Raw genomic sequence first — 21,401 nt, 5'->3', positions numbered from 1 at the left:
CCAGTTGGCAGTAGGGATGAAACGGTTACCGGTTTCACGATAAACCACAGTAAAATTCCCAACTGTTAGTATTACCATTTCATATTTAAATTATCATTAAAACCGTGTTTGATTACCGCAGTTTGTGAAAGTCACAGTAAATTCTGTCCAGCATCAACCAAAGTTAGCAACAGTCTGACACAGGTACAGCATGCAACCAGTGTTGCCAGATGGGGTGGTTTCCTGCACAATTGGGCTAATTTTAGTACATAGCATTAATATGGACTTTGTTACTATGGACTTATGCCTGTTTCCCAAACCATCACGTACGTCCCCTTTATTAAATGCATCCTAAGTGCTACGTTATGGCTGTTTGGAATGGAATTAGGCCATGTTTGGGGTTTGGAAGGGAATTAGGCCATGTTTGGGGTTTGGAATGGAATCAGGCCATGAATATATTTTTAAATATAACTTATTGCATTTCAATAGAGCTTGATTACTTATCAGAAGGATATAATATTGCTGGTGATGTATTCTACTACATGTAAAATTATCAAAACAGTTTTTTAGCATTTGGAATGTGTTAAAGGGTGTGCCACAGGGATCGGTTCTGGATCACTCCTATTTAAAATGTACATAAATAGCATAGGCATAGATGTACCCCAAGCTAACATTCATTTCTATGCAGACAATACTGTGATTTATTGTTCGACACATTTCAAATTCTGTCCCTTTCTCAGTTACAACTTGCTTTCAATATTGTTCAACAAGGAAACTGAATATTAATAAAACAAAATCATGTTATTTTGAAACTCAAAGAAAGAATCAATAGATCTTCCATTTCTTTCTTCATTGCATGGTAATATAATGAATGCTATATCTGTGTACAAATATCTTGGGATTTTTACTGATGACACTCTCGCCTTTAAGACACATTTTTGAGGGTTAAAGCTGTGTTTTTATTTCCGAAATGTTAAGTTTTTCTTATGAGGCAAGAAAGCGCCTTGTGTATGTTACCTATTAGCCTGTATTAGATTATGGTGATGTCTTGTACACGCATGCCTCTATGTCCTCATTATGTATGCTTGATACTGAACACCATGGGGCTTTGAGGTTTGTTACAAACTAAATTTCCCACCCATCACTGTACCCTATATGCTGGTCATCACTAGCTGTACGCAGATTATCCCATTGGTGCAGTTTTATTTACAAGGTGTGATGGTAATTCCATTGATAGGAACTCTTAAAGGAGTAAGTACAGAGACAAAATACTCTTGGCATAATTAGCAGTTTATTTGCGAATAGAGAGATGCGTCAAAAGCTTACAAAATAACCCTCTGAGGAATCGCTGAGGAAAATACATGAACAGTCCGTATTTATTACAGTAAAAAGGGGTGTGGTAAGTTTCTGCCCAGCTGTCCTATGTCAATAATACACATCAATCAATCAATCAAATGTATTTATAAAGCCCTTTTTACAACAGCAGTTGTCACAAAGTGCTTTACAGAGACACCTGGCCTTAAACCCCAAGGAGCAAACAACAGTAGTGTTGAATTTCTGTCGCTAGGAAAAACTGCCTAAGAAGGCCAAATTTTAGGAAGAAACCTAGAGAGGACCCAGGCTCAGAGGGTTGACCAGTCCTCTTCTGGCTGTGCCGGGTGAGATACTAAGAGTCTAATTGGAATAATTAATACATTTCTCTGGGCTAAATCCAGAGTCAATTTGATTTTAGACTAGGTCAAAAGTATGAACAGGTGGACAAGGACAGGGACAGCAACGGGCCCCCCAAACCAGGTACTCCGCAGGTGTGGACCAGGACCTCATGTCCTCCTAAAGTTGAAAACATTCCCTTTGTTCAGTCAATACTTAGGTTTTGACCAAGGGCCAGGCTGTCCTCCCCCACATTAAACCAGGGACCTTGTGGGTAATCTTTTCAACTCTAAGGGACACACTGCATCTGGACAAACGACAGATACACTGATGGTTTATACAGATAGGCAGATAGATGGGTAACCCAATGATCTACTGATACCATTCAATGATGACCATAAACAAATACCAGATCCCCCTCTCCTACATTCCTTTTCTTATCTAAACTAGTAACCCATTTATACATGTATAGGACTAAGTATACATTAGTTCAAGAATCTCCATAACAAAGGCCATTCTTGGAAAGCTCCCAGTTTATTTATGCTCTTACATTGCCCAACAGTGTAATGATAAATTTTGCTGCGCTCTCATAACTGTATTTGGTTGACAGTACCTAGGACACATTCTGAAGTAGGGAAAAAAGTGTTCCAGTACTGTGAACCGCCCCCCTGGAATGAGCTACAGAAGATTTTAAAACTGAATTGTTTAGTGACTTTGATTGATAGTGACCAAAATGAAATGATGATATGATAGGTACTGAAATGTACGGTGGCCGAGAAGTGCAAAGCAACATTACAAGAATGAAACACTTTTACAAAGCCCGACACAAAATTACATTTTGGAAGAAATGGGGTGCTGGTAATGCTTTGAATCATAATCTTAACTAGGAACAGTGGAGTTTGTTTTATGTTGTGATTTGATTTTCTGTAACTTTTGTGTGCTGCTATTCTTGGCCAGGTCCCTCTTGAAAAAGAGATTGTTAATCTCGATGTGGCTAACCTGGTTATATATGTAGACATTAATGTAGTCATCTGATCTAATTAATGTAGACATTAATATAGTCATCTGATCTAATTAATGTAGACGTTAATGTATTCATCGGATCTAATTCATGTAGACATTAATGTATTCATCGGATCTGTTTATGTAGACATTAATGTAGTCATCTGATCTAATTAATGTAGACATTAATGTATTCATCTGATCTAATTAATGTAGACGTTAATGTATTCATCGGATCTAATTCATGTAGACATTAATGTATTCATCGGATCTAATTAATGTAGACATTAATGTATTCATCTGATCTAATTCATGTAGACATTAATGTATTCATCTGATCTAAGTCCTGACAATTTTATGTTGCTGCCTAGTTTCCCTTTTTCAGGTTAGAATTAGTGATCCACTTAAAGTGATCCAGGGTTATGTCTTGCCTAGTTGCACAGTTAAAATGTTTCTAAAATATTAGGTTAAAATATTCAAATTTTCCTGAGTTAATGTTGCTGGCCACCACAAATGACCAGCTGGGATTTTATTACCTATTGATAATAAAGACCATGGTGATTCAGAGACATGCAAGCAATATGTCAACTTTTCTTTTGTTCCAGAACTCTGCACAGCATAGGATAATACAACTGTTTACTGTTCATACCGTCTCAAGTGTAACTCTTCTAATATATCTGTCATCAACTGGCCGTTCTGCCCTGTCTCCCTGTATCTCGGTCTCCCCAATTTCTTCCTGTCTCCCAATGTCTACACATCTGCATTGTCTCTCTTTCTCCACTGTCTTCCAATGTATTTGTCTCCCCAATGTTTCCTCTTCTGTGTCTGCCCTATGTCTCATCTGTGTCTGTCCTATGTCTTCTCTTTGTGTCCCCCTATGTCTCATCTGTGTCTCCCATATGTCTGTTTTCTGTCTCCCCTATCTCTCCTCTGTGTCTGCCCTATGTCTCATCTGTGTCTGTCCTATGTCTTCTCTTTGTGTCCCCCTATGTCTCATCTGTGTCTCCCATATGTCTTCTCTGTGTATCCCCTATGTCTTCTCTGTGTCTTCCCTATGTCTCCAGTTGAATCAGCCAGCTGGGTCCAGTCTGCTGAAGCTGTCTGTCTCAGATGGAGATTCCCCTCTTAACGGAGCCCCTTTTGAGTTCCGCATCATGTCCGGGAATGAGGGGGACACTTTCTCTGTGGACCCAACTGGAGACCTGAGGTCCAACCGTGTCCTAGGACCTGACATTTCCCGAGAGTTCACCCTGGAGGTCCAGGTCAGTGCTTCATGACCACATTTAGTCCCCAGTCATTATGGCCACGTTTTAGATGGTAGTTATGTTTGTTGTCTCTGCCAGGCCCGAGACAGCGGTAAGCCGCGTCTCTCGTCCTCCTGCTGGGTTTTCATCAGAGTGGTCGGAGACAGCCAGTACAGACCCACCGTCACACCGCTGGAGATCTACATTGTGACGGCAACACACTCCTACCCCGGAGGCCTGATTGGCAGGATCTACGCCTCCGACCGTGATGTCACTGACGTCCTGTCCTTTACCCAGATGCCTTTGCAACAGTGGAGTCCATTTAAGATCAACAGACAGGACGGCAGCATAATGGCCATGGCAGGACTAGAGCCGGGCAGGTATACACACATCAAACACTATTACTCCCCTTTTCCCATAAACCTAAACCTAATCCTACACTGACCCTAAAGCTAACCACTACTAGGTGTTATCTAGTCACTGCTCAGCATTGTTATCTTTAAAGAGTGATTTAGCTCACCAACAGGACTAATCACTGCTCAGCGTTGTTATCTTTCAAGAGTGATTTAGCTTACCAACAGGACTAATCACTGCTCAGCGTTGTTATCTTTAAAGAGTGATTTAGCTTACCAACAGGACTAATCACTGCTCAGCGTTGTTATCTTTAAAGAGTGATTTAGCTTACCAACAGGACTAATCACTGCTCAGCGTTGTTATCTTTCAAGAGTGATTTAGCTTACCAACAGGACTAATCACTGCTCAGCGTTGTTATCTTTCAAGAGTGATTTAGCTTACCAACAGGACTAATCACTGCTCAGCGTTGTTATCTTTAAAGAGTGATTTAGCTTACCAACAGGACTAATCACTGCTCAGCGTTATCTTTAAAGAGTGATTTAGCTTACCAACAGGACTAATCACTGCTCAGCGTTGTTATCTTTAAAGAGTGATTTAGCTTACCAACAGGACTAATCACTGCTAGGTGTTGTTCCAGTTAGCTGTGTCATTTCAAGACCAGCCCTGCCCTCCAATCACAGTTTTCACCTGCTTATCCCAGTTTTCACAGCCACTATCCCTCGCCATCTTCATTTTGCCATCTAATGGTCCAATTTACAAAACCTGCCTGCTTCGCCTTTGGTTTAGTTCCAGGGGACAAATTGACAACTTTGATCACTTGCAGAGTTGATGTAATGCTGAATTCAAATTATGTTCAATGCTCTGTTGTTGAGAAGCAAAACCTGACATTGTAAATCTATAGTGTGTTGGTCTCTCTCCCAGGTACCAGTGTAATTCTATAGTGTGTTGGTCTCTCTCCCAGGTACCAGTGTAATTCTATAGTGTGTTGGTCTCTCTCCCAGGAACCAGTGTAATTCTATAGTGTGTTAGTCTCTTTCCCAGGAACCAGTGTAATTATATAGTGTGTTGATCTCTTTCCCAGGTACCAGTGTAATTATATAGTGTATTGGTCTCTCTCCCGGGTACCAGCGTAATTATATAGTGTGTTGATCTCTTTCCCAGGTACCAGTGTAATTATATAGTGTGTTGGTCTCTCTCCCAGGAACCAGTGTAATTATATAGTGTGTTGATCTCTTTCCCAGGTACCAGTGTAATTATATAGTGTATTGGTCTCTCTCCCGGGTACCAGCGTAATTATATAGTGTGTTGATCTCTTTCCCAGGTGCCAGTGTAATTATATAGTGTATTGGTCTCTCTCCCGGGTACCAGCGTAATTCTATAGTGTATTGGTCTCTCTCCCGGGTACCAGCATAATTCTATAGTGTATTGGTCTCTCTCCCGGGTACCAGTGTAATTATATAGTGAATTAGTCTTTCTCCCGGGTACCAGTGTAATTCTGTAGTGTGTTGGTCTCTCTCCCAGGTACCAGTGTAATTTTATAGTGAATTGGTCTTTCTCCCGAGTACCAGTGTAATTCTGTAGTGTGTTGGTCTCTCTCCCAGGTACCAGTGTAATTGTATAGTGAATTGGTCTTTCTCCCGAGTACCAGTGTAATTCTGTAGTGTGTTGGTCTCTCTCCCAGGTACCAGTGTAATTATATAGTGAATTGGTCTTTCTCCCGGGTACCAGTGTAATTCTGTAGTGTGTTGGTCTCTCTCCCAGGTACCAGTGTAACGCAACAGTTAGTGACGGTCGGTACTCTGTTCCTGTGGTTGTGACGGTCAGGGTTGAACAGGTGACAGAGGATCTGCTCCGTAACACAGTGATCCTCAGGTTCCCTTCAGTGACCCCTGAAGACCTGCTAGGAAGACATCTTAATAGCATCAAACAGGTGTGTGTGCAAGTGTGTTTGTGTCCGTTCACAGGGAGACTGTAAACACACGTAAATCAAGGACAAAGCAGCTAGCTAGGAGCAACTCAGTGCCAGCAGTCATGATTTATTTATCAAGTAATTTAGACTAATTTAAATCCAGCTCCTTTGGACTTTCTTTTCTTTAGACTTATTTTGACTGGCTCCTTTGGACTTTCTTTTCTTTAGACTTATTTTGACTGGCTCCTTTGGACTTTCTTTGATCTGGTTTTTCTCCTTCAGGGACTGCATGCCGTAGTAGGCTGGGGTTCCTCATCGCCGGGGCAACAGCAGGACCCTCTGCACATGCTCGGTGTTGATCAGGTGTCAGAAGGCGTCGACCTACTCCTGGCTATGGAGAGACCAGAGGGGGGCGGAGGTGGAGGAGGGTACCTCACTCCACAGGACCTCACCCAGAGGCTGCAGGAGGCGAGAATGAGAGGAGAGGGGAAAATTGAGGGAAGGGAGTCGCCCAGAAGAGAGCAAAAAGAGAGTGTCCTAGCAGGGGCGGAGGTGCTGGGGCTAGCCTGCTCGGGGGAGCTGGTCTGTGTGGACAGTATGTGTGAGCAGGCCCTGGTGGTGGAAGGGGGAGCAATGATCACCTACAGCACCCCGACAGTCAGCCTTGTAGCGCCACGATACAGCCGCAGTGAGACATGTACCTGTCCAGGTCAGTACACACCTGCACTCACACACACCTTAGCTGGAGAATCTATAGTTTTCAACCTGGCCCGTTGCTCTTTCAGCAAAGATTCTCTATGTTCTACCACTCTCTTGTCCAATGGGCTGTAAATCTATAAGCAGTAATCCTTAAACCTGACTAAACCCCACGCCCAGGAGGAAGCTGCCCCAGCCCTGTCGAGGAGAGGTGCGAAGGCCAGGCTTGTCCTGTAGACATGCAGTGTGTTCGTTCCGGTCCCATAGCGCCCTCTGTCTGCCAGTGTCTGCCTGACAGGATGGACCAGTGTGCAGGTGAGGAACAGACTGGTCTACAATCCTTGGGTTGAATTTATTCACTTTTCAGAAAAAAAATCACTTTCCTTAAATGAAGTTTCAACTGGAAGAACTGTTTTCTTGGCCAAAACATTTTGCAAAAAATTTTTTTCGTTTTGGTGGATTTAAATTAGTCCTAGTTCATCTTTGGTGTTTGGAAGTCTAGTTCAGGGAAAATAATGAAAGACCAGCTTGCTAATGAAATGAAACATGGGTTGGTATCCTGAAGGCTCTGAACCAATCTAGATCCGGGGTTGGTATGCGGGAGTATCTGAACCAATCTTGAACAGGGGTTGGTATCCTGGAGGATCTGAACCAATCTTGAACAGGGGTTGGTTTCCTGGAGGATCTGAACCAATCTTGAACAGGGGTTGGTATCCTGGAGGATCTGAACCAATCTTGAACAGGGGTTGGTATCCTGGAGGATCTGAACCAATCTTGAACAGGGGTTGGTATCCTGGAGGATCTGAACCAATCTTGAACAGGGGTTGGTATCCTGGAGGATCTGAACCAATCTTGAACAGGGGTTGGTATCCTGGAGGATCTGAACCAATTTAGTGCAGGTCCAGCACCCAAAAGTTTGCTGGTTCAAATCCGCAAAACTACAAGTAAATGATACCTCTCTCATTGTGCCCTTGAGCAAAGCCCTTGACCCAATTTGCTCCGTGATAAAAGACTTTAACTGACTAAAATATAATGAATCATATATGGCCTGTGTTTGTGTCTGTGTGTGTTTGTGTCTGTTTGTGTCTGTGTGTGTGTGTGTGTGTGTGTGTTTGGGGTGTGTGTGTGTGTGTTTGGGGTGTGTGTGTGTGTGTGTGTGTGTGTAGGCCCAACATCTCTGAGTTTCTCAGGTAACAGCTACATAAAGTACAGGGTGTCGGATGGAGGAGCAGGAGGAGAAATGAGACTGAGTCTGAGGATCAGAACCTTACAGAGCAGAGGAGTCATCATGTACACACGGGCCAACCCCTGTACCATGCTGAAGGTATACACACACACACACACACACAGGCCAATCCCTGTACCATGCTGAAGGTATACACACACACACACACACAGGCCAACCCCTGTACCATGCTGAAGGTATACACACACACACACACACACAGGCCAACCCCTGTACCATGCTGAAGGTATACACACACACACACACACACACAGGCCAACCCCCGTACCATGCTGAAGGTATACACACACACACACACACACACACAGGCCAACCCCCGTACCATGCTGAAGGTATACACACACACCTCCAAATAAAATTTCGGTGATCGCGAAATGGTGTCCAGTGTAGTTCAATAACCTTGTCCATCTCTATCAGATCGAAGGTGGTCGTCTGTGGTTTCAGCTGGACTGTGACAACACGCTAGGCATCATGGGTATCTCCGGCCGGCCAGTCAACGATGGCCGCTGGCATGCTGTCACCTTAGAACTCACCAGCAACTACACCCTCCTCTCGCTGGACGACAGCTATGTGGAGCGCCGCAGGGCCGTCGGGGCGCCTGTCCGACTCTGGCCTCTGACCCCAGATCCCTCCTTCTTTTTCGGTGCCCAAGTCAGGCCTCCGACGTCCAACCCTGGCGACAGGGGACAGGGGCGCGCTCAGGGCCCAGTGCTTGGTGCGGGGCAGGGGGGGAGGGGTGTGAGGGTCCCCCCGCAAGCTCAGGATGGGTTTCAGGGTTGTCTGAGCTCTCTGGTGCTGAACAGGAATGAGCTGCCCCTCCAGAACAAGAGGAGTCGCTATGCTGAGATAGCTGGACTCAGTGAGGTGAAACTGGGCTGTGTGCTGTTCTTGGACCCGTGTGTAACCCTGCCCTGTCTCAATGGAGCCACCTGTAACAGTCTACCTTCTGGTGGTGAGTACTGGTACTGGGCTTCTGTTTGAGTGTATGTGGGCCTGTTTTATCTACCTTTTTCAGGCTGGGTTAATCACACATTTAGACACTGTTAATCACACATTTAAACTGGGTAAATCACACATTTAGACTGGTTTCACCACTAATTTAGACTGGGTTAATCACACATTTAGACTGGGTTAATCACACATTTAGACTGGGTTAATCACTAATTTAGACTAGGTTAATCACTAATTTAGACTAGGTAAATCACACATGTAGACTGGTCTAACAACACATTTGGACTGGGTTAATCACACATTTAGACTAGGTTAATCACACATTAGACTGGGTTAATCACACATTTAGACTGGTTTTATCAAACATTTAGACTGGGTTAATCACACATTTAGACTGGGTAAATCACACATTAAAACTGGTTTCTCCTATCAGGGATTTGATGTTGTTGACCTGTCTGTCTCTTTCTTGTCAGGGTTTTGGTGCAGTTCACCTGTCTGTCTCTCCCATCAGGATTTTGATGTACTTGACCTGTCTGTCTGTCCCCTGTCAGGGTTTTGGTGTAGTCGACCTGTCTGTCTCTCCCATCAGGGTTTTGGTGTAGTCGACATGTCTGTCTCTCCCATCAGGGTTTTGGTGTAGTCGACCTGTCTGTCTCTCCCATCAGGGTTTTGGTGTAGTCGACCTGTCTGTCTCTCCCATCAGGGTTTTGGGGTAGTTGACCTGTCTGTCTCTCCCATCAGGGTTTTGGTGTAGTTGACCTGTCTGCCTCTCCCATCAGGGTTTTGGTGTAGTTGACCTGTCTGCCTCTCCCATCAGGGTTTTGGTGTAGTTGACCTGTCTGCCTCTCCCATCAGGGTTTTGGTGTAGTTGACCTGTCTGCCTCTCCCATCAGGGTTTTGGTGTAGTTGACCTGTCTGCCTCTCCCATCAGGGTTTTGGTGTAGTCGACCTGTCTGTCTCTCCCATCAGGGTTTTGGTGTAGTTGACCTGTCTGTTTCTCCCATCAGGGTTTTGGTGTAGTTGACCTGTCTGCCTCTCCCATCAGGGTTTTGGTGTAGTTGACCTGTCTGCCTCTCCCATCAGGGTTTTGGTGTAGTTGACCTGTCTGCCTCTCCCATCAGGGTTTTGGTGTAGTTGACCTGTCTGTCTCTCCCATCAGGGTTTTGGTGTAGTTGACCTGTCTGCCTCTCCCATCAGGATTTTGGTGTAGTTGACCTGTCTGCCTCTCCCATCAGGGTTTTGGTGTAGTTGACCTGTCTGCCTCTCCCATCAGGGTTTTGGTGTAGTTGACCTGTCTGCCTCTCCCATCAGGGTTTTGGTGTAGTCGACCTGTCTGTCTCTCCCATCAGGGTTTTGGTGTAGTTGACCTGTCTGTTTCTCCCATCAGGGTTTTGGTGTAGTTGACCTGTCTGCCTCTCCCATCAGGGTTTTGGTGTAGTTGACCTGTCTGCCTCTCCCATCAGGGTTTTGGTGTAGTTGACCTGTCTGCCTCTCCCATCAGGGTTTTGGTGTAGTCGACCTGTCTGTCTCTCCCATCAGGGTTTTGGTGTAGTTGACCTGTCTGTCTCTCCCATCAGGGTTTTGGTGTAGTTGACCTGTCTGCCTCTCCCATCAGGGTTTTGGTGTAGTTGACCTGTCTGCCTCTCCCATCAGGGTTTTGGTGTAGTTGACCTGTCTGCCTGTCCTATCAGGGTTTTGGTGTAGTTGACCTGTCTGTCTCTCCCATCAGGGTTTTGGTGTAGTTGACCTGTCTGCCTCTCCCATCAGGATTTTGGTGTAGTTGACCTGTCTGCCTCTCCCATCAGGGTTTTGGTGTAGTTGACCTGTCTGCCTCTCCCATCAGGGTTTTGGTGTAGTTGACCTGTCTGCCTCTCCCATCAGGGTTTTGGTGTAGTCGACCTGTCTGTCTCTCCCATCAGGGTTTTGGTGTAGTTGACCTGTCTGTTTCTCCCATCAGGGTTTTGGTGTAGTTGACCTGTCTGCCTCTCCCATCAGGGTTTTGGTGTAGTTGACCTGTCTGCCTCTCCCATCAGGGTTTTGGTGTAGTTGACCTGTCTGCCTCTCCCATCAGGGTTTTGGTGTAGTTGACCTGTCTGCCTCTCCCATCAGGGTTTTGGTGTAGTTGACCTGTCTGTCTCTCCCATCAGGGTTTTGGTGTAGTTGCGGTGCAGGGTACACTGGAGGGCGCTGTGAGGAGGAGCTGACAAAGTGTCTTCCAAACCCCTGCCAGAATGGAGCACAGTGTGCCCCTGTAGACGGATCTTTCCTCTGTGGCTGTCCCCCTGGACTCACTGGACTCATGTAAGTACACACCCACACACACCCGCCCACACACACATGGGCCAACCCCTGTACCATGCTGAAGGTAGGTTTGAGTTGTAGTACATGGTCCTAATAAATACCATGTAATTATTCACAAGCATCCCATTAACTAACATTATGTAATTACGTTCAATGTTAAGTTATTCCGGGGAAAGTTGGGTCAGTAGTGACATCAGGATTACACATAGTTTCACACAGTTCACACTGGAAGGCAGCAGTTTCACACAGTACCCACTAGGGGGCCTCATTCTCACACAGTTCCCACTAGAGTTAAAACTCAATGGGTAACTTACAAAGAGTTGAAGGAGTCAATAAAGTACTGTTGTAAGGACAAGACGCCACACTCGTTCACCATTAAACCTTTGTGTTTTATTATGATTTCACAAATAATGTGTTAGCCTATAATGGGCTTCTTCTGATTAAACAGAGGATGTGGAAATGTTTATACTTTTTTGAAGGACCCATTGTGTTTTGTGAATTTGCACAACATCATTATGGGAATCCATTTGTTCAGGGGCATCAGGGTAGGGTAGAGGTCTACAGTGTTGAGCCTGTAAATGAGAGGTCACTGGTTCCAATCCCTTAGTACACAACTCTCATCTCCCTGTCCCTGAACATGACAGTTAGTCGTAATTACTCATGTAAAATAAAAGTAAAATTGAATAAAATGCAAGGTTACACAAGAGCCACTCTAGCTTTGGGACACGTGCAGGTGGCACAGGCAGCCTTGAATACACAAATAGATCTTCCTAAAATGAAGAGGACAGGAAAAGTCCTTATTTGGGTTTTAGCTTTGCAACACAGTCCCTGCTAGAGGGCAGCAGTGTAACACAGTCCCCGCTAGAGGGCAGCAGTGTAACACAGTCCCCGCTAGAGGGCAGCAGTGTAACACAGTCCCCGCTAGAGGGCAGCAGTGTAACACAGTCACCGCTAGAGGGCAGCAGTGTAATACAGTCCCCGCTAGAGGGCAGCAGTGTAACACAGTCCCCGCTAGAGGGCAGCAGTGTTACACCCCCCCCCACCCCCCACACACACACATACACTAGATGGCAGCAGTGTAAAACAGTCCCCACTAGAGGGCAGCAGTGTAACACAGTCCCCGCTAGAGGGCAGCAGTGTAACACAGTCCCCGCTAGAGGGCAGCAGTGTAACACAGTCACCGCTAGAGGGCAGCAGTGTAATACAGTCCCCGCTAGAGGGCAGCAGTGTAACACAGTCCCCGCTAGAGGGCAGCAGTGTTACACCCCCCACCCCCCCCCCCCACACACACACACATACACTAGGTGGCAGCAGTGTAAAACAGTCCCCACTAGAGGGCAGCAGTGTAACACAGTCCCCGCTAGAGGGCAGCAGTGTAACACAGTCCCCGCTAGAGGGCAGCAGTGTAACACAGTCCCCGCTAGAGGGCAGCAGTGTAATACAGTCCCCGCTAGAGGGCAGCAGTGTAACACAGTCCCCGCTAGAGGGCAGCAGTGTAACACAGTCCCCGCTAGAGGGCAGCAGTGTAACACAGTCCCCGCTAGAGGGCAGCAGTGTAACACAGTCCCCGCTAGAGGGCAGCAGTGTAACACAGTCCCCGCTAGAGGGCAGCAGTGTAACACAGTCCCCACTAGAGGGCAGCAGTGTTACACCCCCTCCCCACACACACACACACACACTAGATGGCAGCAGTGTAACACAGTCCCCGCTAGAGGACAGCAGTGTTTTATAAAAGTGGAACATTGCACTACGGGGCCCCAGAGAATAATCAACTTTTCAATGTACCGTTATTGGTTCTCTCAATCATTCTTGTCTGAATATCAATATTCTAGCCACCCCCTTCCCAAAACCCACCCCCTTCATGTAATGGCACGCCACTTCGGGAGGCCTCATAATTGCATATATTCACCAAGAAGACAAAGCTAAAGAGAATGATTAGCCATGCAAGATGTGTGTTTTGTGTGTGGAATGGGTGAGTGTGGTTTTTGTGTGGAATGGGTGTGTGTGATTTGTGTGTGGAATGGGTGTGTGTGTTTTGTGTGTGGAATGGGTGTGTGTGGTGTGTGTGTGGTGTGTGTGTGACTGTCCACCTGCGGGTTCACATGGATATTTGCTCATTTTAACTTTGTTAAAAAGACCACCATCGTCTCTCCCAACGGGGATGTTTTAATTAAAATTATTCTGAGAATAAAGTTCTCTAACATCTCTCTTCTTCTCTCCCCCTGCTGATTTACTCCTCCCATCCCTCTTCCTCCCCCTGCTGATTTACTCCTCCCATCCCTCTTCCTCCCCCTGCTGATTTACTCCTCCCATCCCTCTTCCTCCCCCTGCTGATTAACTCCTCCCATCCCTCTTCCTCTCTCTTTCATGTCCTCCAGATGTGATGAGGACGTGGACGAGTGTGAGGAGAATGACGGGTGTGAAAACAGAGGACTTTGTGTTAACACTTTCGGGGAGTACTTTTGTAACTGTTCCTATGGTTACGAGGGTCAGTTCTGCGGAGAAAGGAGCCTACTGGACTCTGACTTAGAGGTACCACGCACACTTACACCTACACATCACTTTTTATCAGATTTTATCATCTTTATGTGGACATCTGGTCCCCACAAGTAAACACACAAACACCACATATACGAACACAAACCACACACCCAAACAGATATACAGGTTCAGAAGTTCTGTAGTTTATGGTTGACCAGGGTCTATAAATCAAAGACGCCTTGAAATAAATCAAATGCCTTGCTTCGGCAGAACTTAATACGTAGCAATCAGGTATGTAATGATTAGGTTAGCATTGGTACCTAGAGTAGACAGACACCCGACTGAATAATGTGCCCCCCTTCGGAAGACAAATGCCTGCCCAACAAATGAGTTCTGGCATTAAGCCTGGAGGCACCACAACACTCCACCCTCCAGCTGGCAGCTCTCACTCAGGCCACGGTGGTGATGAGGGCTGGATAAACACATCGCCACAGCTACTTACCATGATCCTCAGTCAGTGGCAGCTGGCTTGGATGGTAGCCACTGAACATTTTGTCCGTTTTTGAGTTTCATTTAAGCATTCCCTTTTGGATTTTATGGTGGATTTTTCCTGTTCTTACAAATATACAGATTTCTGACTAAACTGAAATCAGTTTGGGCTTGCCGACTGAGATTTCAAGGAGGAGCACTGAAATGTGTCTCAAATTCATTTAAGCCACAGACCAGACACGCAAAGATACTGATGTGGCCCAATAAAAGTATTTTATTCTGATACAGTACCAGTCAAACGTTTGGACACATCTACTCATTCATGGGTATTTATGTTTTCTATTTTCCCCTTTGTAGAATAATTGTTGAAATATCAAAACTGTGTAATAACACATATGATATCATGTAGTAATCATAAAAGTGTTAAATCAAAATACATGTATTTTTTAGATTATTCAAAGTAGCCACTGTTTGGCTCGATGACAGCTTTGCATTCTCTCAACCAGCTTCATGAGGTAGTCACTTGCAGTGCATTTAAATTAACAGGTGTGCCTTGTTAAAAAATTATTTTTGGAATTGAATACGTTTTTGTGTTGTGACAAGGTAGGGTTGGTATACAGAAGACCATCATTATGTCTGTACTGTAGTAGTCCATATTATTGTAAGAACACCTCAAATAAGCAAAGAAAAATGGCAGTTCATCATTACTTTAAGGCCTGAAGGTCAGTCAATCCAGAACATGTCAAGAACTTTGGACAGTGATGTCACAAAAAACATCAAGCGCTATGATGATCATGGCTGTAAAGAGGACTGCACCAGGAAAGGAAGACCCAGAGTTACAGAGGATAACTTCATTAAAGTTACCAGTTCCAGAAATCGGCAATTAACTGCACCTGATTGCAGCTGAAATAAATGCTTCACAGAGTTCAAGTCACAGACACATCTCAACATCAGCAGAGACTGTGTGAATGCCTACATGGTCGATTTGCTGCAAAGAAACCACTACTGAAGTATAGAAAATACTTTCTTGGGCCAAGAAACACGTGAAATGGACATTAGACCAGTGGAAGTCTGTCCTTTGGTCTGATTAGTCAAAATGTTGGAACAACCACTGTGTCTTTGTGAGACGCAGTGAGTAAACGGATGAACTCTGCATGTTCACACCATGAGGCATGAAAGAGGAGGTGTGGTAGTGTTGGGGTGCATGACCAGCACAGACAGAAAAGGGCTACCCACCCCTCTCAGTCCTGCTCCTTTCCAGGTTTACTTCCTAGGTTCCAACCCTACTGGACATTTCTTCTAGACTGGTTTTGGTTGGCTGTTCTTTGAGGATTCAGGCTGGGTATCTGCATAAGCACTTTCTGACATCTACTGATGTCATTAGGGGTCCAAGCAGCGAAGCTGTGGGAACTCTATTGTAATTCTTAGTTTTATTATTATTATTATTCCACAGTTTGCCAACTTGTACTGGCTAACTTTTTTTTTAAACTTGGCACAGAGGGCTCTGTCAAACTCACAAAAACGAACTTTGGTGTCCATAGGTCATGCCTCTAGCGCCACCATGGGGTCAAAGTCGTGAATTTCAAACGCTTATAACTCAGGCTGTGATTGGCCTAGAGACATGAAACCAGTGCCATATGATGCATGACCATGTGCTGAACAACCTTCCTAGAGGCCGTTTTAATTTGCGCCTAACTAGATTTTACGCCATTTTGGATTTTGTGAAGAACCTCAAACATTTTTCACAGGTCGCAAATGTTGTCAAATCTTCCCAAAACTTGGCAGAGATTATCTACAGGCGAAGCATAACAAAAGATACTTGGTTGATTTTTTTATTAACAAAATTGCCAATCAGAAGTGGTGGCAAAGCCATACTATACATGAGGTTGTATCTCAGCCTCCGTTTGTCCAATTGGCACAAAACTTGCTACGCATGTTCGGAACGAGAACCAGACGAGGCCTGCCGTCTTTGGCACTAATCGGCCATATGGGGGCGCTATACCAAAAAAGACACTTGTAAGGCTCATTACTCCTAAACACAAACAGATATTTCAACCAAACTTGCTGAGTTGCATGAGTGCAATAGGTTCTTGTACTACAACAAATAGGGAGTTGGCATTCCAAACCATGTGACCACCATGGGCCAATCAAATTCAAGCTATCAATTAAAGCTTTTAGAAATGCTTGACCGCCATGAAACTTGATGAATATAAAGTCTTATCGACCCCCAACAACCAGTAAAGGTTTGGGCAAGATCGGCCATTGGGTGGCGCTAAAGTGTGTCGTCAAACTTGAGCTTTTCAAATAGCAATATCTTTGTGCTCCTTGGAGCTGTAATCACAAAGCCTATCTCACAGTGGCCCTCATTAATCAAAAGTGCATACACCAAATTTCCAGCGTACACCTGGCGTACACCCAAAACCACGGTGACTTTGAGATTTATCAATATGGACGTTGGCGTACGGCACTCTCAAATCCTACGCCAGCTCAGGAGGTGGTGTACGCACGTTTTGAGTTAGTGCGGAAATGCAGACTGACAAAATAATAAAAATGACATGCTTCTTCTTTTAAATAATAATAATAATAATAGAAATAATAATAATAATGACATTCTTCTTCTAAATAACAATAAACGTCATTAATAATAAATATCATAAAATAATAAGACGAATATTACAAATTGTCATGCAATTATTAATGTGAATGAATGGTACTCCACATCACATCATCACCTAATTTCTTCCTTCGGTCTTCTTCTGGTCTTTCCTCTGGCTATCCACATTCTTTCCTCTGGTCTTTCCTCTGGTATTTCCTCTGAAATTCCATGGTCTTTCCTCTGAATTTCCTCTGGTCTTTCCTCTGGTATTTCGTCTGGTCTTTCCTCTGGTCTTTCCTCTGGTATTTCCATGTTCTTTCCTCTGACTTTCCATGTTCTTTCCTCTGGTCTTTCCTCTGGTCTTTCCTCTGGTATTTCCTCTGGTTTTTCCTCTGACTTTCCATGTTCTTTCCTCTGACTTTCCATGATCTTTCCTCTGGTATTTCATCTGGTTTTTCCTCTGACTTTCCATGTTCTTTCCTCTGGTCTTTCCTAGGCAGAGCTTCTTTCCTACGTGGGTCCAGTGGAGATAATAGGGATAGGCGTCCTGATCTTCGTCATCTCCCTCCTCCTCATCCTCTTCATCATTTTCCGGAAGAAGATCAGGTTCCAGAGAAAAGACTCCCCCCCTACGCTTGGTCAGGATGGAGGAGGGGGTAAAGAGGGTGTGGCGGTAAGCGTGGCTGGGACAAGGTTGGGCGTGTCTGCTGTCTCTGTGGAGACCAGCTACATGCTGAAAAAGACAGGAATTGGGTCGGAGGGCATCGAGTTTAAGGCTGTACGCGTCGCTGCTGAGTCACGATCGCCTACAAACGTGGGGGGCGGTGTTGGCAGCTATGGCAACGGAGCCGAAAGTATAGGTGGAGACATGGTGACTGGTGGAGGCGGAGAAGGGGCAGGGCCTCCTCAGGTGATGGTACGTCCCACTAAACACCCGGCAACGATGTTACCTGGTTGGCATGGCAACAACAAACTTGTAACAAGAGGAGGGGATGAAGATAAGATGGCCTCCAGCGAGAGCTCACTTAGTCAGGTAGGAGTGTGTTAACTCTGTCTCTGTCAGGTAGGAGTGTGTTAACTCTGACTCTGTCAAGTAGGAGTGTGTTAACTCTGCCTCTGTCAGGAAGGAGTGTGTTAACTCTGCCTCTGTCAGGAAGGAGTGTGTTAACTCTGCCTCTGTCAGGAAGGAATGTGTTAACTCTGCCTCTGTCAGGAAGGAGTGTGTTAACTCTGCCTCTGGCAGGAAGGAGTGTGTTAACTCTGCCTCTGTCAGGAAGGAGTGTGTTAACTCTGCCTCTGTCAGGAAGGAGTGTGTTAACTCTGCCTCTGTCAGGTAGGAGTGTTATTAACTCTGTTTCAGTCTGGAAATGATGGTAGTGTATTAATTATCTTTCTCCCATTGCCCCTTAGATGAGCAGCTTCCTGTCATCTGAGTCATCGCATCACATCCTGGGCGGGGCTAGTAGAAAAGGTGTGGCTGTGTGCAGCGTGGTGCCCAATCTACAGCCCCCATCACCCTGTCACTCAGAAATGAGCCCTACCCATAAAGCCCCCTGGGAGAGACAGGAAGTGAGGGGTGAAGAGAGAGGGAGATATGGAAGAGAAAGGGGTGAAGAGAGAGGGAGATATGGAATAGTGAGGAATGAAGAGAGAGAGAGGTATGGAAGACAGGAGGAATGGGAGCAGAGGGCATTTGAACTGGAGAGGACGCAGAGAGACGGCTCTCCACTTGGTAAGAACACTCCCCCTTAACACGTTCCTTTCATCATACCTGATACCCCCTCTAGATCCACTCTGCTTCTTATTCGAGAGGTTATATGAAAGGGACAGAGAGTGAGGCTGAAACCGAGAGATAAGTGTGAATGAGATTTTGAATTCTATCATGCCCTTAAAGCTAGTAGGACTTTTTTCAGTAAAAAAAAAAACTGATGTTTTGTCTCCTATAAACATGTTGTGCAAGCTAATGCGTCCCTCTAATAAGTTGATTAGCAACACAGACAGCTCAGTACCAGTGGAATGACAATTTATAATTGTTGGAGGGTGCCACTGCTATCCAACCAATTCTGTTCCAGCAATCCCGTTCCAGCCAATCGCCTTAGGTGAGGCGGGCCTTCCAGCCAATCTCCTTCTGCAAGGCGGGCATTCCACCTTTCGTGAACTTGCATTTGGCTGAATGATATATATATAGCATAAGTATGCCGTAGGAAGCAACTTTTTCTTATTCTAAGAAACAATAATGGCAGCTAGAGACCAGGACAACAAACTGGCAAGTCCTCCCTTGTCTACTACAGCATACACTACAAAAACTGCAAAGAAGCGAAAGAACAATTAGACTAGCTCTGTTTAGCTAGCAACCCGGAACCCTAAGCTAATGAGCAAGGCTAAGAAGAACGTTGTACACTGATTTAGTGCTTTTTTTCTTATTATTATTCTGAACTTTATTCTATATCAGGCATTGGTGCGGAATTGCTTTCTGACCGGTGAGTAATTGCAAAATGCTTTAGCACCAGCTGTGCAGTTTGTGAAACCTTTTAACTTGTTAGCTATTGGAATCCCCAGTACGTTTTATATTCTCATAATCATTTGATATCTGTCTGTATACATGCATGTATAGCTAGTTCCCAGTTGTCTATTGCGGTCTAAGATAGTGTTGACTAAGCTATGTATCTAGCTACTCTATTTTGTACAATTCACAAAAAATAAATGATAGTGTATTGTCAACTTTCTCAAAAGTAACACATAACTACATAGCTAAAGGTTCTTACCCGTGCTACTGCCATAGCAAATTGCTGGGTCTGTGATAGTGAAATGTCGGTTTTGCTGTCTAAAAATGTCCATGGCTCTGCGACGGCTCTTCTTAGTTGCACACGCGTCCACGTGAATAAGGAAGAGAAACCTCTGTCAATCGAACTCGAGCTGCAGGAAAGCTTTGGAGTTCAGACAAGAATTTGGGGCGCTGTTTCTCATATTTGAATTTATTTTATATTGTTACCTAGTGCAGCTTTAACAGACACACACAGAATACTTGGCCAAAAATGTGACGGCCCCAAAATTACAAAAAACCTTGACTAAGTACAGACTCTGTGGGGATGGCCTTGACTATGTACAGACTCTGTGGGGATGGCCTTGACTATGTACAGACTCAGTAATCATGGCCTTGACTATGTACAGACTCAGCATGGCCTTAACTATGTACAGACTCAGCATGGCCGTACAGAATCATTAATCATGGCTTTGACTATGGACAGACTCATGTGTACAGGTTTATTTCTCAAATCCTTAAGAATAGTGAAGATCATGGGGGCAAATACTGAGCCTTGAGGTACTCCTTTACTTCAGAAATTTTAGGTCAGTACTTTGAGCATATCTGGTACAAAAATGTATCCAAAGCCTTGCAAATGCCAGTAAGTAATGTTCAATCACTTACAAAGAAGTGGAAAATTCAGGGATCTCTTGATACCAAGCAAAGGTCAGGTAGACCAAAAAAGATTTCAACCAAAACTGCCAGAGGAATTGTTTGGGATACAAAGAAAACCCCACAGGTAACCTGAGGAGAAATACAGGCTGCTCTGAAAAAAGACGGTGTGGTTGTTTCAAGGAGCACAACACAACGATACTTGAACAAAAATGAGCTGCATGGTCGAGTTGCCAGAAAGAAGCCATTACTGCACCAATGCCACAAAAAAGCCTGATTAAAATATGCCCGACAACACCTTGACATGCCTCACAGCTTCTGGCTCACTGTAATTTGGAGTGACGAGATCAAAATAGAGCTTTATGGTAACAACCATAAGTGCTATGTTTGGAGAGGGGTCAACAAGACATATAGTAAATAGAATACCATCCCCACTGTGAAGCATGGTGGTGGCTCACTGGTGTTTTGTGGGTGTGTGAGCTCTAAAGGCACAGGGAATCTTGTGAAAATTGATGGCAAGATGAATGCAGCATGTTATCAGAAAATACTGGCAGACAATTTGCATTCTTCTGCACGAAAGCTGCACATGGGACGCTGCAACATGCTGTGGTAGCCGTTTTGGTTCTGGGTGCCACTCACTCTGTGGAAGTTGCTGACAGCAGAACAGCCCCAGACCATCACGCTTCCTCCTCAATGTTTGACAGTCGGTGTCACACACTGAGGAACCATGCTTTCGCCAATTCAACGTCATACAAAACCCTGCATGATGAATCGAAGGTATCACATTTCGATTAATTGGTCCGTAAGACCTCCTTCCAGTCTTCCGGTTGTCGACTGGTGATGCTTCATGGCCTCTTTTTCTTATTTTGTCATCTTAGCAGTGGCTTTCTTACTGTTACTCAACCTGTCAAATCTGCAGCTCAAAGTTCTTTTCACAGTTGAAACTGGGACTTGCTTAGTTCTACCAGTGTTAAGCTGTGCTTGAAGCTGTTCTCCTGTGAGCCGCCTATCACGCAATCCGTTGAGTCTCAGAAACTTGTTTTCTGATTCAATTGTGGCTTTGGGTCAGTTTCCACTAGTTTCCAAGT

At 44.9% G+C, this 21,401-nt stretch overlaps 1 protein-coding gene across 1 annotated transcript in view; it reads left to right on the top strand.

Annotated features, from left to right (window-relative positions):
- LOC105026649 (protocadherin Fat 3) overlaps window positions 1-21,401 on the top strand; it is a 159,671-nt gene that overhangs the window by 127,940 nt on the left and 10,330 nt on the right. The window contains exons 58-68 of the mRNA XM_029121213.2: window positions 3,696-3,893; window positions 3,975-4,255; window positions 5,991-6,159; window positions 6,421-6,847; window positions 7,015-7,149; window positions 8,001-8,158; window positions 8,498-9,032; window positions 11,179-11,332; window positions 13,711-13,864; window positions 17,395-17,931; window positions 18,309-18,630. Coding sequence (XP_028977046.2) covers window positions 3,696-3,893; window positions 3,975-4,255; window positions 5,991-6,159; window positions 6,421-6,847; window positions 7,015-7,149; window positions 8,001-8,158; window positions 8,498-9,032; window positions 11,179-11,332; window positions 13,711-13,864; window positions 17,395-17,931; window positions 18,309-18,630 — 3,070 coding nt within the window. The remainder of the gene's footprint in view (window positions 1-3,695; window positions 3,894-3,974; window positions 4,256-5,990; window positions 6,160-6,420; window positions 6,848-7,014; window positions 7,150-8,000; window positions 8,159-8,497; window positions 9,033-11,178; window positions 11,333-13,710; window positions 13,865-17,394; window positions 17,932-18,308; window positions 18,631-21,401) is intronic.

Source organism: Esox lucius, chromosome 7, assembly GCF_011004845.1.
Source record: "Esox lucius isolate fEsoLuc1 chromosome 7, fEsoLuc1.pri, whole genome shotgun sequence".
Classification (NCBI taxonomy): Eukaryota; Metazoa; Chordata; class Actinopteri; order Esociformes; family Esocidae; genus Esox; species Esox lucius.
This window is presented reverse-complemented; position numbering and strand designations above follow the sequence as displayed.